The 16,269-nt window shown below is 37.0% G+C and overlaps 1 protein-coding gene across 1 annotated transcript in view; it reads left to right on the top strand.

Moving 5' to 3' along the window:
* The first annotated feature begins 11,969 nt into the window (after positions 1 to 11,969).
* Positions 11,970 to 16,269, top strand: part of CC2D2B (coiled-coil and C2 domain containing 2B) — a 31,123-nt gene continuing 26,823 nt past the window's right edge. Inside the window, exons 1-4 of the mRNA XM_064488294.1 lie at positions 11,970 to 12,163; positions 13,232 to 13,402; positions 14,629 to 14,725; positions 15,536 to 15,645. Of these exons, the coding sequence (XP_064344364.1) occupies positions 12,072 to 12,163; positions 13,232 to 13,402; positions 14,629 to 14,725; positions 15,536 to 15,645 (470 nt within the window). The 5' untranslated portion in view covers positions 11,970 to 12,071. The remainder of the gene's footprint in view (positions 12,164 to 13,231; positions 13,403 to 14,628; positions 14,726 to 15,535; positions 15,646 to 16,269) is intronic.

Below are 16,269 nucleotides of genomic sequence, written 5' to 3' on the forward strand. Positions count from 1 at the left end.
GTTTTGTTAAATATATAATGTCATCTTCTTAGAGACCTGGAGGAAGGCATTTTAGGAGAAAAATGGACAATTAATAAAGGTAATTCATTTTGGAGCTAGTGAATAAGCTTTTAATACGCTGAATCATTATTTTCTTTTGTTTCTTAGTATTTCCCTAGCATGGTCCCAACTGCAGCTGTTTTTAATCCTTGCCTCATACTATTCTTTGCCTTTTTATAGGAGTCAGATGTTTGTTCTCACTCTAAAGCTAACTGTTATACAAATAATTTGGAACTTTCCCTGGTCCCTTATAGGATTCTGCTGACATATTTATTTCCTTTTCTTACATTGTCTTCAACTTTTCCATCTCCCTATGCGCTACATATTTTATATCCAAGAATCCTTCTGGGCTTTAACACAAAGAAAAATCCAAACATTTGATTAAACCCTGAAAACTCTTTCTGTTTGTTTTTCCTGTCCAGGTCCTCATATGCTGGTCTGCACACATTGCCTCCACTTTTTATTCATACATTTCCTCCCTAACCCCACTCAATTATTCCTGAAAGCTACTGAGGCCCTTCTGGCCACATTCATTGGCCTGTCCTCATCATTTTGCTTCTTGAAGTCTTCTCTCATAGCTTCTGCGATGCTGCACTTAACCATTCCAGTTACTTGGGAACTCAAGTTTAAAAAAGATGGAAAGCAATTCTGTGCAAGATTGGGACAGATGACAGGTTTCAATAGGGAGTGAATTGCAGGAGAGGTTTTCAAAGTTCAGAGCCCTTTCTGAAGTTAATTAGAAGTAAAGCTTTACAGCTGGAGCCTCTGAGATCGGAGAGGGAAGTAATAGAACTCTCCTCCACAGCTCTATAGTTGTGGGATCCCAGGGACTGGTGATGAGCAGTGGGTCTAGGAACCTGGGATGTGTGCTCCAAAAGGCAAGACTGACTTCTGAGAGTCAGAGCATGGAACCAGAGGAGATCGTAAAGAATTTGTTTATTCACCAATTCAGTCACTCATCCACTCATTTATTCACAACTGCTGACAGAGCTAGAGATAAAGCAGTGAACCAAAAATCTTAGAACGTTTTAATACCACATTAAGCACACCCCTCCAATCTCAGTTATTCTTGTGTAGAGTATTTGTTTAACACAGTTTTGAAACAAACATGTTTAGTCTTTGTATATCTGAAAACATAATTTTTCCTCATTCTTTTTTTTTTCTTTTTTAACTTTATTATTTTTTTTAATATTTTTTATTGGGTTATAGTCATTTTACAAGATTGTGTCAAATTCCAGTGTAGAGCACAATTTTTCAGTTATACATGAACGTACATATATTCATTGTCACATTGTTTTCCTCTGTGAGCTACCACAAGATCTTGTATATATTTCCCTGTGCTGTACAGTATAATCTTGTTTATCTATTCTACATTTTGAAATCCTAGTCTGTCCCTTCTCACCCCCCTCCCTCTTGGCAACCACAAGTTTGTATTCTATGTCTATGAGTCTGTTTCTGTTTTGTATTTATTTATTAATTAATTTTTTTAGGTTCTACATATGAGCAATCTCATATGGTATTTTTCTTTCTCTTTCTGGCTTACTTCACTTAGAATGACATTCTCCAGGGACATCCATGTTGCTGCAAATGGCGTTATGTTATCAGTTTTTATGGCTGAATAGTATTCCATTGTATAAATATATCACAGCTTCTTTATCCAGTCAGCTGTTGATGGACATTTAGGCTGTTTCCATGTCTTGGCTACTGTAAATAGTGCTGCTATGAATATTGGGGTGCAGGTGTCTTTTTTAACTCGTTCTTAAATGATAGTTTAGATGGTCATAAAATTTGAGGCTGGTATTTATTTTCCCTTAGCACTTTGAAGCTACAATTGTATTATCTTCTGGGATTCATCATTGCTGTTTGTAAGTCACTGTCAGTCTAAATGTTGGTGTTTTGTAGACAGTCTGTCTTTTCCCCCTGGTAACTTTAAATTTTTTTTTGCTTAATTCATAGAGACAGAGACAGAAGTTGAGGGGAGGGAGGAACGGAGAGTTATTATTTAATGGGGACAGAATTTCTGTTTGGAATGATGGAAAAATTCTGGAAATATAGTGATGATAGTTGTACACCACTGTGAGTATACTTAATGACGCTGAATTGTATTATTTGCTTAGCATTTGGTTGTGAAGGAGGGGGCCGAGAGGACAGAGAAATTTTGCCATAGCCCGCAGCTAAACACCTTTAGGGACATCTGGGGGAATCATTATAGCAAGGGCAGGAGTTGTTCTGAGGTTTTTATTAGTTTATTATGAGGCAGCAATCAGGAGACTACCTCAAAATACAGTTATGACCCAGTATGGTTTTGGCTTTAATGGGATAATTTACTCTCCCTAATCTATTCTTGAACATTTAAGCTGTAGCTCAGCCTTTGTTCTCTAAGGGACTTGGGCTAAGATTCTTCCCATTAGAAGGAAAATTCGATACATGATGATGTTGAGGGTGTTAGGCCCTAGAGATTTCTTAGGACAAAGACATTAAAGTAGTTCATATGTGAGGCCAGACATAGGAATTAAAGAAGGGAAGAATACTCAAACTTTACCTAGTTGTAGTTTTGCTTTTATCCTATCATACCAGGCATTGGCTTTGTTAGCAATATCTTCCAAAGATTCATCAATAAAAATATGAATAGATGCTAATGGAAAGTGGTATAAAATGTGTATCCATATTTGGGCTGACATTATTGAATCTGAGTCAGAACCATATTTCTGGAATCCTAGTTTATGGACTGGAACTTTTCTTGAGTACTTTATAGAAAGGATCTTAAAAATCTTCTTATACAAATTGCTGTAATTCCACGTGAGGAAACAAATTATCTATAAAGAGAGAGATGAAATAACTGGGATAATTGGTGGCTGAAAGGAAACCCTTACTGTTTAGGGTTGAATTCCTTCTGCACTTGGCCTATAGTTGAGTTCTCTAAGGCTGCATTATGAATCTAGCCTGTCTTTTATAATAAGCTCTCTAACTTCCAAAGATGGCCTCACATGACCAAATAAAGATATTCTTCTGGCACGTACTTCTAATTAATTGTATCACATACTCTATATTATGTTTTAACTGTAAAGATACAACATAAAGATTATTTTTATATTGTGGACTTTAAATAGTAAAGATGAATATTTACAGATTTTACCCTTAAGAAGCTTACTTGTCTCTTAAGGGAGGGGATAGACATTTATCAAAACACTAGGATACAGGTTAGAATGTGACAAGAACCAGGAGAGGTATCACACCTAACCCTTGTGTTTTATCCTTAATGCAGGGGATGGATAAGTTTTATCTTTAAATACCTGGAATGGGTAGGTTTTACCCCATATAACCTGCATATTATATGCAAATTCACAAAATATTTTTCTTTATATGTTAGCGTGTTAAGGAATGTAAGTGCAAGAGGTGTTCCTGGAATTCCGTGGCTTATTAATGCACAGAAGCTTTTTGAATGGGCAAACGAAGTCAGAATTGACCCCAATAATCCAGAATATTCTGATTTAATGGAATTTATTATGGTAAGTTATAGCAAATATTTGTACTGTAAATATATTCTGTTTCTCAAACTCTACCCTCGTATATGCCTCCACAGTTTGTAGTATATTTTTCTAGGTACTAGGAGACATTAAAGGTAAATCTGAGGACAAATACAGTTTTCAACAGTTTACAGCATTGTAAAGGCAGCTAGAAAATTCAGCAACTGAAATCATTACTACCTTAGGCCTGATGACTAGTACTCTGCCACTGTTTAACAGCCCTCAGGACATCCTGCAGAATAACCAGGCTGACATCCGTTGTCCATGTACTGAGTGCCAGCCATGTTATTAAATCCTGAGGATTATAATGATTTATAGACACACTCAAAGACTTCACTATTTGTTCACCTCTCCTCCTCTTCCTTACAGCCAACTGAACTGCTCTGTGTGCTCCAAACATGCCTTATTCATATCATTCCCTCTGCTTCGGAGGGCACCCAAGGCAGCTGTCTTACCCACCCTGCAAGTCAGATAAATGAGTTTTTTCCCCCTAGCTCTCATGTTAACTTTTTTTTTCTTTTTATAAACTCTTGTGGCTTTAATATCTTCTGCCTTTTACTCTAGTTATTCATTCATGTGTTTTATCTTTCCTTGTGGAACTACAGCTAATGAATCTTTGTCTCTCTTATGGCAACTAGCATGTTTCCTTGCATGTACTCACATTTGCATTTATTGAATAAAGCAGTGCATAAGTAGATTATTGTCTCTCCAGTTCAGAGCTCCCAACTGATGTGCTGAATTGATTGTATGTGTATAGAAATACTGACCCTCTCTCGACTTTTAGGGCAACCAGAAACAAAAAGTGTCATCTTTTAACCCAGTATGCAATACAGATGTTTTCATTTTCTACTTAAATCATGACCAGGAAAAGGTTGAGAAGCTACAAAGGCTGGATTCTTTTTTTTTCTTTTTTTCTCAGATTCTATCTCTGTACAAATTCAGTTGCTCCATTTCCTATTTATATTGCAACTCTCATAGCTCACATTTGAGGGGGGAAACTATTTTGAAATAATTCTGAATTTTAAAAAATTAATATTTTAAGTAAGGGTTTTACATTATTTATGTTTTACAGTACATAAAACATAAAGGACAGGATATGCCGAAGTATTTTCGTCTTGAACAGTGGCAAGATGAATTTAACTTTGTTTCTGAAGAGGAAATGAAAAAGAGCAAACGTTTCCAGCTATTACAACTGAGAAATGCAGGTCAGGTAGATGTTTCCCTTCTGCAGCAGATGCCCCTCTATGACAGAGAGATTCCGGATGTAGTCTTCCAGGTACTAGGTTTCTATTTGCATATAGCTTATTCTGTGATAAGTTAATGTTTTGCTGCTCTGAATCTATGTTAATTCCTTTCTTTTTATCAACTGATAACCTGTAGACAAAAAATTTCCCCTTGTCTTTAAAAGACATTAGAAATGTACAGATCTCCAGATTTCTTTGCCAGTTAGTTGTTATTCAAACAGCCTATTTCGCAGCCAGAATGCTTTAAGTATATTCTAAATTTTTGTAAATATTGTGTTTTTTTTTAAATTATAAAATGCATCAACAATTTAAAAGCAATTTGGGGGAATAAGGGAGAGAAAACGCTACCACGTTAAACTTACACTTGATTGTAAAGCACATCTCAATTTCAGGAACTTTAAAATGTGGAAACAAAAAAGAGAAAGGAAAATTAGCCTTATGCTGTGTGGTGGTGGCGTGCTGGAGCCTGCTGGCACCAGCTGGTGACGGCCTATTGTGCATGTCTCTTTCCAGCTCCACCCTCAGTGAGTTCATGTTGGTTGCTTTAAATGTGTTGCTGGGGGGCTATTTCCACCATAAATCAGCAAATGCTACAAATTTGGGCTTCCCCTCCCACTCCCAGAGAACTGGCTGTTGAATACTTACCAGCACACTGCTAGTCTTAAAAGAGCGGAATTATAAGCGCTAATTCCTAAAGAAATAACCAGCTGTACTAATCCTAGCGCTTGAGCTTGCTAAGACATGGTTCAAGAAGAAACTAGTGTTCCATCTCTGAAGAAAATGCCTGCGCAGTAGAATTACCACTGTAGGGTGATGTCAGCCAACTTAGATAAAGATACCAGATTCAGATGAAGAGATTTATAGATCTTACGAGTCAGAAAGAGTGAATGCCTTATACTAAAATAGGTTATGATAGATTTATTAATATAACTCTGGTGAATTATTGTCAATTGACAAGAAAAAATGGATAAACTCTCTGATACTTGTTTTCATTTTTATTCTGGACTGAAGGGGAATTGCAATAAGCCACTTAATATTAAAAATAGTAGAAGTTATTTTTTAAAATAGTGTGTGTTTGTTCTTGTTGCTGTCACTCAGCCGTCCTTTAGCTTTTTATATCCTAATTTAGAGGAGACACGAATAAAACTATGCAGGATCATTACATTTAAAACTCAAATAGTAGTGGAAAGACACTCATGGTCTGAACCAAAGGGATCATCTTAGAATCTCTTCTGGTGTTACTCAGAGGTGAAAGAGGAAATGTAAGTCAATGATTCTTCAATGACGATGCCATGGCACCACCAGTTAGCACATATGACTATTATAGTCATATACAGATAGGATTTGCAGACAGCTTATTATTTTTGCAAACATGGGTGACTAGAAATATATGTATTCACAAACAGACCAGTTGGTATTTGGCTTTGGAAAGCATTGCTCAACTTTTAATTATGATTCATCTCCTGTTTTGAGACCATAGGAATTTCTGTTAGTAAACTGCAGGGGGAAGGCCTTGGCTCAGAATGGCTGAAAAGTTACTCGGTTTCCTCCTGCTGTTTCTCTTGATGATTGAATCCAGTTCTACAGTTTCATAAACTGCTTTGGGCAATGCACAATGCTCAGCATAATTGGGGATATAACATCATAAAAAAGGAACAATTTCTGCTTTTGAAATGAGGGGCTTTGCTAACTTCCCTTTTCTTATACAGACTATTTATTTGGAGAACAGGAAAGAAAGGAACCCAGTTCATTTTCTGAGGTTTGCTATGACCTTCATACCAAAATTGGGCAATGAAAACAAGAAATGACCATTTTAGGTCAATTTCACTTATGAGCCTAGATGTAAAATTGCTAACAAAATGTTAACAAACTGAAAAGCAATATATTATGTGTAAATACATAATTACACACCATAACCTAATAGGGCTTATTTCCAGATAACAGAGCTAATTTAATTAAGGAATCTATTAAATAATTGACCACATTAACAGAATTAAGGAAGGAAAAAAAGATGCTCCCCTTAATAAATGCCCAAAAGGCATTTAATAATTTGCTCATTCATAATAAAAGCTCTTAGCACCCTAGAATCAGTAGAGAACTTCTTTAAACTGATTAAGAATGTTTCAACATTTTGGGTTTTTCTGCTGATACAAAGTGCTTTGAAAAGAAGTGTTTCCAGTAAGTTGTAGAATTGAAGGAGTGGGGGGAGAGATAAGGAGGGACCATCTACACCCACTGGGTGATTAGATTGAGTTTCAGATTTAATTAGCCAAGGATGCAGAAACATACAGAAGCAGGGCAGAACACAGGGCAGGACAGCTGCAAGAAATTTTGATGCTGGTTTTTCCTGGGCTCTGTGATGGGGAAAGTAAGCTTCTTGTGACATGTCCACATACAGTAGGGTTTTGCCAGAGCCAACAAAACAGGATAAAATAGAACAAAACAAAACAATCCATACAAAATAAGCAAGGTTTATTACTACTACCCTAGAAGAATTAATACGTACGAGGTAAAGGCACTTCCATTTAAGGGAATGTTTACAAACATTGGAATCTTCTGGTTCTTGAACCTAAGTCAAGGTCATTAAATAGAGGCCATAAAATAGAGCCAGTGCCCAAGCGTCTCTGAGCAAATTCTCTGTCTCCAGCTTTCCAGCATTCTGTAAAACCTGTTCCTTATAATCTGTTCCTTAACTGTGATTCAGTGCATTATTATCTGTGTGGCTCTGAAACTGTTTGGTATAATGCTCACCATCAGAAATCAATTTCCTCATAGGCTCCTACACAAACATTAAACTTAGTGGCTAAATATCAGTTTTCCCATTAATCTCAGCAACATAAGGATGTCCACTATCATCTCTACCAGTAAGAGCCAATGCATTAAACCAGAAAGAAGAAAGGAAAGAAGAAAATTAGAATTGGAAAAGAAGAGACAAACTATCCTTGTTTGCAGAAAATACATTTGTCTACATGGAAAATAGAATCTACTGTGACAGCAAACTGTCACAACTAATGAAGTTGTTGAATAAAATATCCATATTTAAGCATGAATAGCTGCTTCTTTTATTTGAAAAGGAAAACTGTACCCCTACAATGGAAAAATCTAGTTGTCACCATCTTGACTCAGTGATCCAACTTAATCTTATTAAGTGTGGTAGGCAGAATAATGGCTCCCTAAAGATGTCCACTCCCTAACGCCCAGAATTTGTGAATACGTTATGCTACATTGCTTAAAACTGGGGGATTATCCTGGCGTTAAGTGGCACCACAAGGGAAAAATCAGACAGATCTGAAATGTGAGACAACTGGCTACCAAGTACGACTGTTTTTCTCTGTACATTTTGATCTTTTTAAAGAGTCATTATCTTTTAAAAAGGAGGCAGAGTATTCTAGATTAAAAGAAACTGAAGACACTTAATCAAAGGCAGCATATGATCCTTAATTAGATCCTGGTGTTGGGGGGCAGGGAGCAACCATTGGTGAAATTTGGTTATTAGAATACTATATAATATTGATAGTTGAATATTAGATATATTGGGAAATTGTTAATTTTGTTGTCTGTGATTCTGGTGGTGTGGTTGTGTAGAAGCATGTCCTTAGTTTTTAGAGATAATGCTGAAGTAATTATTTAGGAAAGAAGTGTCATGGTGTCTGACTATATGCCATGCACTTTGCAGATATTATTTCAGTTAAATCTCACAACAATCCTGTGACATAGGTATTGTTATTAGTAATAGTAATATTATTATTACAAAAGAGGAAACTGAGGTGTGCAGTAGTTAATCAGCTTTTTGCCAATCCACCCCAGAAAAATTAATTTCATTTAGTAAATGGCAGGGTCAACCCGAATCTGACTACGGCCTCCAGAGCCCACTCTCTGGGCCGTTATATCGTACTACTTCCCATTTCTTTTGTTTCCAGCAATTGCCAGGTAAATGAACGCATGAAGGATAGTTCTCAGTTGTCTTCACATTTTCTTATAATTTTCTCAACTGCAAATTTTTTTCTCAATCATTACTGTTTTAGAAGATGAATAGACCTCCTTCTAGGGGCAAACAAAATATAGTCCTAACCGTTCTTAGCTAATTCTCAGTGGGAGAACCTAAAAGAAATTCTCTTCTTTCTTCCAGTATCTCCTACACATGAACTGATACGAGTAGTTAATATTTTATTGCAGCATATATATCATATCTAAATTCTGTTACATTCAAGAAGTGAAACTAATTTAATTCTCTGTTTATAGGAATATGAAAGCCAGGTGGAGAAGGATATGTCCATTTCAGATGTGAATTCTATTATTGCACAAAGGATTAATTCTGTCAATTTTCTGAAAAAGGTAACAACAACAAAATAGTACTATCAATATGTTTGCATTTACTTTTGTGAAAACTGGTCTGCTGGATGCCCAGTACTGTACTCTTCCCAGAGAGTCAGCTGTTAAGATACATTGTTGATGCAACAGTTACTTCAATTGATGGCAAACTCATGGTTAAATTATATCCCAACTTTTTCCGTTTAAATGTGGACATTAAAGACTTCCCATCGCTTTTTGACCCTAAAATTCACTTTGAGAAATAATGCCAGCTTTTGCCTGAATCCCTAATTTTTTAAATAATTCATAAATAACTCCTTAGACTACAGCAGTTCAGGGCATGAAGGGATGGAGGAGCTACTAGGAGACAGAAACTATTAGAGGAAGACAAATGAAGACAAATGCAAAGTCAAATATTTACCGCACATCCTAACAAAGCCTAAAACAGGTTTGAGGTGGAATCCAATTTCACTCCTGATTTCTTTCCACTGACCCCTCATCACTCTGCTGCAAGCTTCTGGAGTGCAGGAACTATAAGTCTGCAATGCCCAGCACAGTGCCCTTCACTCAGAAAATGTTGAGAAATGTTTGAGCAATTAATGAAATGATGGATAAAACTGCAAGGCTACGGAGGTTTCTAAGGCTTATTCAAGAGTATAATCTACATCCTTTGCTGTAGAGCACCAGAGCAGTCAGTCTTTTGGGGTAACTTGAAAAGAAGCAGAGAGCTATGGAAAGATCTAAGAGAAACATACCAGATCCCTCGTGGAGACAGGTGGGAAGCAACCTTGAGCACCTAGGCAAGCGTGTGAAGACCTGTTCCGGCCACCCTCTGCATTTTGGGCAAGTAACCTATTCAGTGAGTCCCACTTCGTTCTTTTGTAAAAACAGACAATAAAAATGACTACCTTGCTTTACTTCTGAGGTAAGGGGTAAATGAGATAAAACCTCAAGCGCTGTGTTGGTTTGTACTGTGCTCCTGTGAGAGGGTGGTGCAATGCAGACCACTGTAGCTATGACAGGCCTGAAACAGCACCTCACTTTTATCACTGGCAGGTGTTTTTCCCACTCACCCTTGCTCCTCCTACACCTTCTTTATTGCTCCATATCTTAAAAAAAAAGTTGGCATGTGATTTAATAATGAGCTCTATGTCTTAGGAAATAAAGAGGTGTTCTTACTCATGAGAAAAGAACATATATCCTTCTTATGCCTTCTCTTCTTTTCCATGTGTGAGGAAGCCCAGGAGGGAGGGCGGCAGAGGATCAGGAAGGTGCTAAGAGAGTAAGTGTCTGAGGATACTTGAACTTCATATTAGAATCCTGGGAAGGAGCTTTAAGAAAATGAGACTGGGTTTCAGCTCCTTGTGAAGACAAGTTCAAGGGATAATTACTTTGATTACAGATTCTGGAATACTGGTTTGACACTGAAGGCCTAATAGGGTCATAGGTGTTTAGATCCTGCTGCGGGAGGAACTCATGGGACTGTGAGTTTTGCGCATTAAACTTCTGGCTGTGTTACTGGGGTCAGTGGTGGCTGAGGCCAGGATTGCAACAGTAAAGTCCCAGCAGTCTCAAGGATTGCCAGATAAAGTTTTGCTGAAATCTTTGCATGCAAAAGGCCAGCACATCTCCTCAATCTGTCCTTTTCATTAATTTACTCATTAAATATTTACTGAACACCTGCTATGAATCAGATATTATACTAGACATTGGAATTATAGCAGTAAACAAAATAGACTAAAATCCCTGACTTCCTAGAGGAGGTCGTTCTAGTGGGGGAAGTCAGATAACGAATAAAACATTGGTGTGTTAGAGAGTGATGTGTCCTATGAAAAGTAAAGTAGGAAGAGGGGACAGGAGTGTGTGTGTGTGTGTGCGTGTGTAGGAGGATGGGGTGCAATTTTAAATAAGGTGATCAAGGAAAGCCCTTGAGAAGCTAACATTTCCGCAAAAAACCTGGAGCTGAGGGAGGAGCCATGGAGTTTTCTGGGAGAACATCGAAGGCTGATGGAGCCACTTGTGAAAACCGTGAGGAAGGAGCCTGTGTGACCTGTGGGAGGAACAGCAAGGAGCTCAGACTGTGTGATGCCGAAGGAGCAGAGGAGAATGAGAGACAGACAGACACAGAGAGCATGAGTGAGGGCACTCAAGCCCAGTGATGCGGCCAGCGGGGAGAGAGGTGTGGTTCACCTTCAGGGGAAACAATTTGTTACCCATATGGCATGGTAATTACATTTTTTCCCACTCTTCTACCACCCCATATTCCTGTCTAATTTAAGCAGATCATTAGGCTCTAGGTTACATTATCTCCAGGATGATTTGTGGCAGAACAAAAAGCAGAAAACTGCCTCCAGACACACCTCTTTCTGGTTTCATGTCTGAAAGTCTAAATCTGTTGTGAAGGATAAATTTAGAGGAAAAACGGAAGGATTTCCCCAAACTTAAAGAAAGAATTTCTTGAGTCCTTGGAGGAACCAAGGTCTGTGGGTTCTGCAGGTAGCAAGGGCTTCAGGGAATGGCTCTGTTCAAGCACTGAATATTTTACCATGCTGACAGAATGAGAGCTGAAAGTCAGAATAGGATGGACTCAAAGGAAATAACAGAAATGTAATCATATTTCTTTGAGTCTGTGGATCAAGATTCATGTCCCTACAAGTTGCTCTTGTAGAAGAACATTCATAGGGTTATCATCTCTTTTGGGGAAGATTGGTTCTGTCCATGTGTACTGAGAGTTAGGTGGAAAAAGAGGTGAGAGTGACATTGATGAGAGCGTTAAGAACGACTTTAATAACGGTAGCAAACAGAACTATACTCTCACTTATCTAATCCCCTTTCCATTCACTGCTTGCAAAAAAATAGGAGAAAAAAATAGTGACACCAGTAGTGTCATATATACTTAATCTTAAAATATAAACTATACATTTCTTTAAATTCTAATTTTTTTTTGTAGATGAGAAGGTTGATAATGAGAGGAATTGTCAAAGTTAGCAAATTTAACTTATCAGATATTGTGGCCGATTATGAAGAAATTGTATCTGCAAGGTATATACTAAAATTATTATTATTTAAGTGTGCAATATAAAGCTTTAAGCCAATACCTTCAAAGTCTTCTAATAAGTTCTCTATTTTTACAGTAATTAAATTAATGCTAAAAAATGCAGTTGCAAAGCATAAGTAAAATATAATGACTTAAATATATGTGATCATTTTAAAATTGCATTTTGGATATATCTATATGATATGTTTTTCAACTGTATAATATTCCAGTTTTTAACCCTCTCCTTATTGATATTTTTAGGGCAAGAAAGAAGAGTAAAAGAAATGCCTTTATCCCAAGTTAGTTTTGCCATAAGATTTTCCTGTCCTGAGACTGCTACCAGAAAATTGTTGGTGGTAGCACCACACACTAAGCCTATAATCTCCCCTTTCAAAACTGAATCCTCAGCCATACAAGGGCTCCGTGATCCACAGGCAGCAGCTGAGGGAGAATTTGGCTGAAGCAACTCAGTTTTCATACTGTCCTATCTGAAACATAAGGGTAGGAACAGGAATTAGGCATGCTCTGTTTCTGGGAAACCTCCCTGGGGTCACTTGCAGATTCTTAGTATTAACAGTACGGTCTGATTTGGTTTAGGGAGCTGAACTCTATTGTATTTTATTTTCAGTCTTTGGAGGAAGATGGGTGTGACCATAAAGCTGTAATTCCATAGTTTTGTGTTGCCAGGGTTGGCAGCATATTTAACTAACTCCTATTTCAGAACCATATAGAGAAATTGAGTATCTAACCACTTTCAAGAGAGAGATTCCTGAAAAATAAATGATCTTTTGAAATAACATCATCTTTCATGGAATACCTCTCCATGCCCTTGTCTCTTCTTGGACCATGTACCCAAAGGACATAGAGCCATCATCTTCTCTCTTAACATAGCATCTCCTCTATGTTCAGAAAAATACTTTTTCCTTGGGTTTGAGGCAAATGTCTCCCCTCCACAATGGAGAGAACGTGGTTCAGAATAATGGCCTTATTTATAATAATTAATTTAAAAAACTGGTATCTTTCAAATCTTAGCTTGTCTTGTATATATGGGCTGATCACTTTTTACTCTTTAGCCAGTTGACACATGCGGTTTGTAAGCTTCTGGAACGACGAAGAAAGTTAAAGCCTCAGAGGAAAGACAGGAAAAAAGTGGCTGCACAGACAATTTGTGATGGAGACATTAAGATTCTTGTCAGAATACTGAGAGCTTATAATATTCCAACGAGGAAAACAATAGTTAATAGGTAAAGCAGTATGTACCATTTTTTGGAGTTGCAAAAGATCAAAAGATCTGTCTTAAATGTAAATTTCCATACTATCTTCTTAGTAAAACTTTGCGCTTTGTTAATGTTCCACATACAGAAGCTGAATAAATCTTGAAATCTTCATTTGGATAGTCAAACTTACTGTCACTGCCATGTACTAAAAGTTTTCAGACTTTTGGGATGCCCGAAGTAACTTTAACATGTATATTTTTGGGTGGTACAGCAAATAAATGCCTTCTGTCCCTATTCCCTATTGTGAAAACTTGTTATGCTGCTGTTGCCAGGTGCACTGTTCTCTGCCACTGTCCCCTCACAGTATTGGAAGTAGAATGCTGGAGAGAGTAGGTTCTGTTGGGCACTTGTCATTTTAGGTGACTTCTGCAAAAATCAGATTTTTCCCATCTTTTCTGCAGGTACTCAGTGGGTTTTATTTGTGTTTCTTGGGCAAAGGCTATGTGAGGTCAGAATGGCCAAATGAAGGCATCAGGAATATTAAATGCTCTTGTATATACGGCATATCCTGAATACCGAATGTCTCATGTGTTTAGTCTCATGTGTAATTCATATGTTATGAATATTTAGTACCCAGGTATCTCAGGAATATTATGTATCTCTCTCTATGTTTAACACATATGTGCTCTACTTGCTCGTTTACCACATCCCATGAACTCTGCGCATGAAAAACAAGTATTTTGCTTATTAGCTACTAATCTACGATTAAAACCTTTTAAAGGTTTTGCCTATGTTTTATAAAATACAACCTTATTTATAATAGAATTTTTATCCTCAAAACAAATGCACATTTCAAGGCTGTTTTGTGAAATAAGGACATTATAAAATGACCACCACTTTCTATTAGTAATCAAACTGTAATAGAAAGAATATTTTAACACCAAAAATAAGAATAATATCGTCTCAAAGTATTACTTGCCTTATTTTTCTCCTCTTGCCGAGGATCAGTGAAAACTTTATCATAGACTGGTTCCAATCCACAGTTCATTATTTAGGAGTTACCCTTTCAGAGGAGTGATTATCAAATATGTGTCTCTAACCACCTACAATATGAAGATCCAGAGCAAACCCTGTAAGATCCGGGGTAACTGAGTTATACATTTCTATAAACATAAGCAAAACCCCACCCACTCCCACCAAAACTAATATTAAAATCAGTTAAAGTGTATATCTCTATATTGTTTTTCCTGAAGAGCCTTGGATATGCCTACTTACTTGATATCATCCATGTCTGGCCTCAGGCAAAAAGAAACAATCAAATCAGTAGCCTCAGATGGAATCTTAAATGAGGTAAGTATTTAATTCTTCTGTAAAGTGCAGTTTTGATCATGTTTGTCTTGAATTGCAACTAGCCCCTAATTAGTCTCTCCATCTCTAATCTCTTGGGCTTCTAGTTTACTCTCCATCACACAGGGAAGGTGCTTTTTATGAAATGTAATTCCTACCATTTCATTCCCTTCTCCTTTGCTCTCAAGATCTGTAGAATAAGGTGCAAGCTCTGTAGAATGGCGACAAAAATCTGTAATGGTCTGGTTCTTACCTACCAGTTGGCCATGTTTCTCTCCACCCCACAGCAGTATCTGTGCTTGGTCCAGAAGGCCCCTGTACATGTCCTTCCCTCTGCCTGGAATGGCCACTGTGCAGCTTCAGGTTACCGGCCACATGAACTACCATTTAAAGTTTCAGAGCTCAAGCCCAAGCAATGTTTTCTCTGTGACATTCTCTTTGTCCTCACCCCAGAAAGTTAATCATTGCCTCTCTTGAGTAACTATTATGCCTGGAATATATTTATTTTATTTCTCACTTTTCATTTCAATTTTTTTTTATCTGTTTATTTTCCCCTGATAGACTTAAGATAAAAATCCTTAAGGGAAGGTTCCATGTACCTTTGGTACCTTTGATCCCAGCAAAGTAGTACCTGATATTGAAGAGGGTGAAGAAATGTTTATTAAATTAATGAATAAATAATGGTTATTTGAAAAACTAGAAAAAGTAAGTTATCTAGTTGTCAGCCAGTAACTAAGTAATTCCCTAGTCTGCTACCTTTTATCAACTATATAAAATATTACAAAAATCTAGTCAGTGTTTATTGTGTTTCAGGATACTGTACACCCTTTTGTGGAAGTTTCCTTTCAGCACACTGTATACCAAACCAGTATTGCAAGTGGATCTCATCCATGCTGGAATGAAGAAATTAAAGTAGATTTTATGTAAGTTGGAATCTGTTTTTCCTCAACTCCTAAAAAAAGAGCAATAACAAAATTATTTTCTTGAGCCATTTATTGAAAATAATGGTTGAGACAGGCTTAATTTTAAGCTTTTAAATTACGAAATATTTCTTACATATGTGTTAATATATAAAGTATATATAAATGTAAGTTCTGAGGGAAAATGATAAAATGAATACCTGTGTATCTACCATCTAGCTTAAAAATGGAATATCACCAATATTTTTGAAGGCCCCACTGTTCCAATACCTAGCTGTATCCCCTTTCCTTCCCCTCAGATGTAGCAACCATGAATTTGTGTTTATCACTCCCTCTCTTTCTTACTGATTTTACGTCACAGGTATTTATCCCTAACTATGTTTTATTCACTCGTGGATATTTTTCAACTTCATATAAATTGAATCATCTTTTGCAATCTTGATTCCTTATTCTTAATTATTTTGAGAGATTCATCCATATTCATACTTGTAACTATCCCTCTCTCCTTCCTTTCCTTCCTTCATTTTCATTTCTGCATAGTATTCCACTGTGTGAAAATGCCATAATTTATTTGTGCTTTATCCTGCTGATTGATGCACATTTGCCTGGTTTTAATGTTTTGCTGTT

Source organism: Camelus dromedarius, chromosome 8 (assembly GCF_036321535.1).
Source record: "Camelus dromedarius isolate mCamDro1 chromosome 8, mCamDro1.pat, whole genome shotgun sequence".
NCBI lineage: Eukaryota > Metazoa > Chordata > Mammalia > Artiodactyla > Camelidae > Camelus > Camelus dromedarius.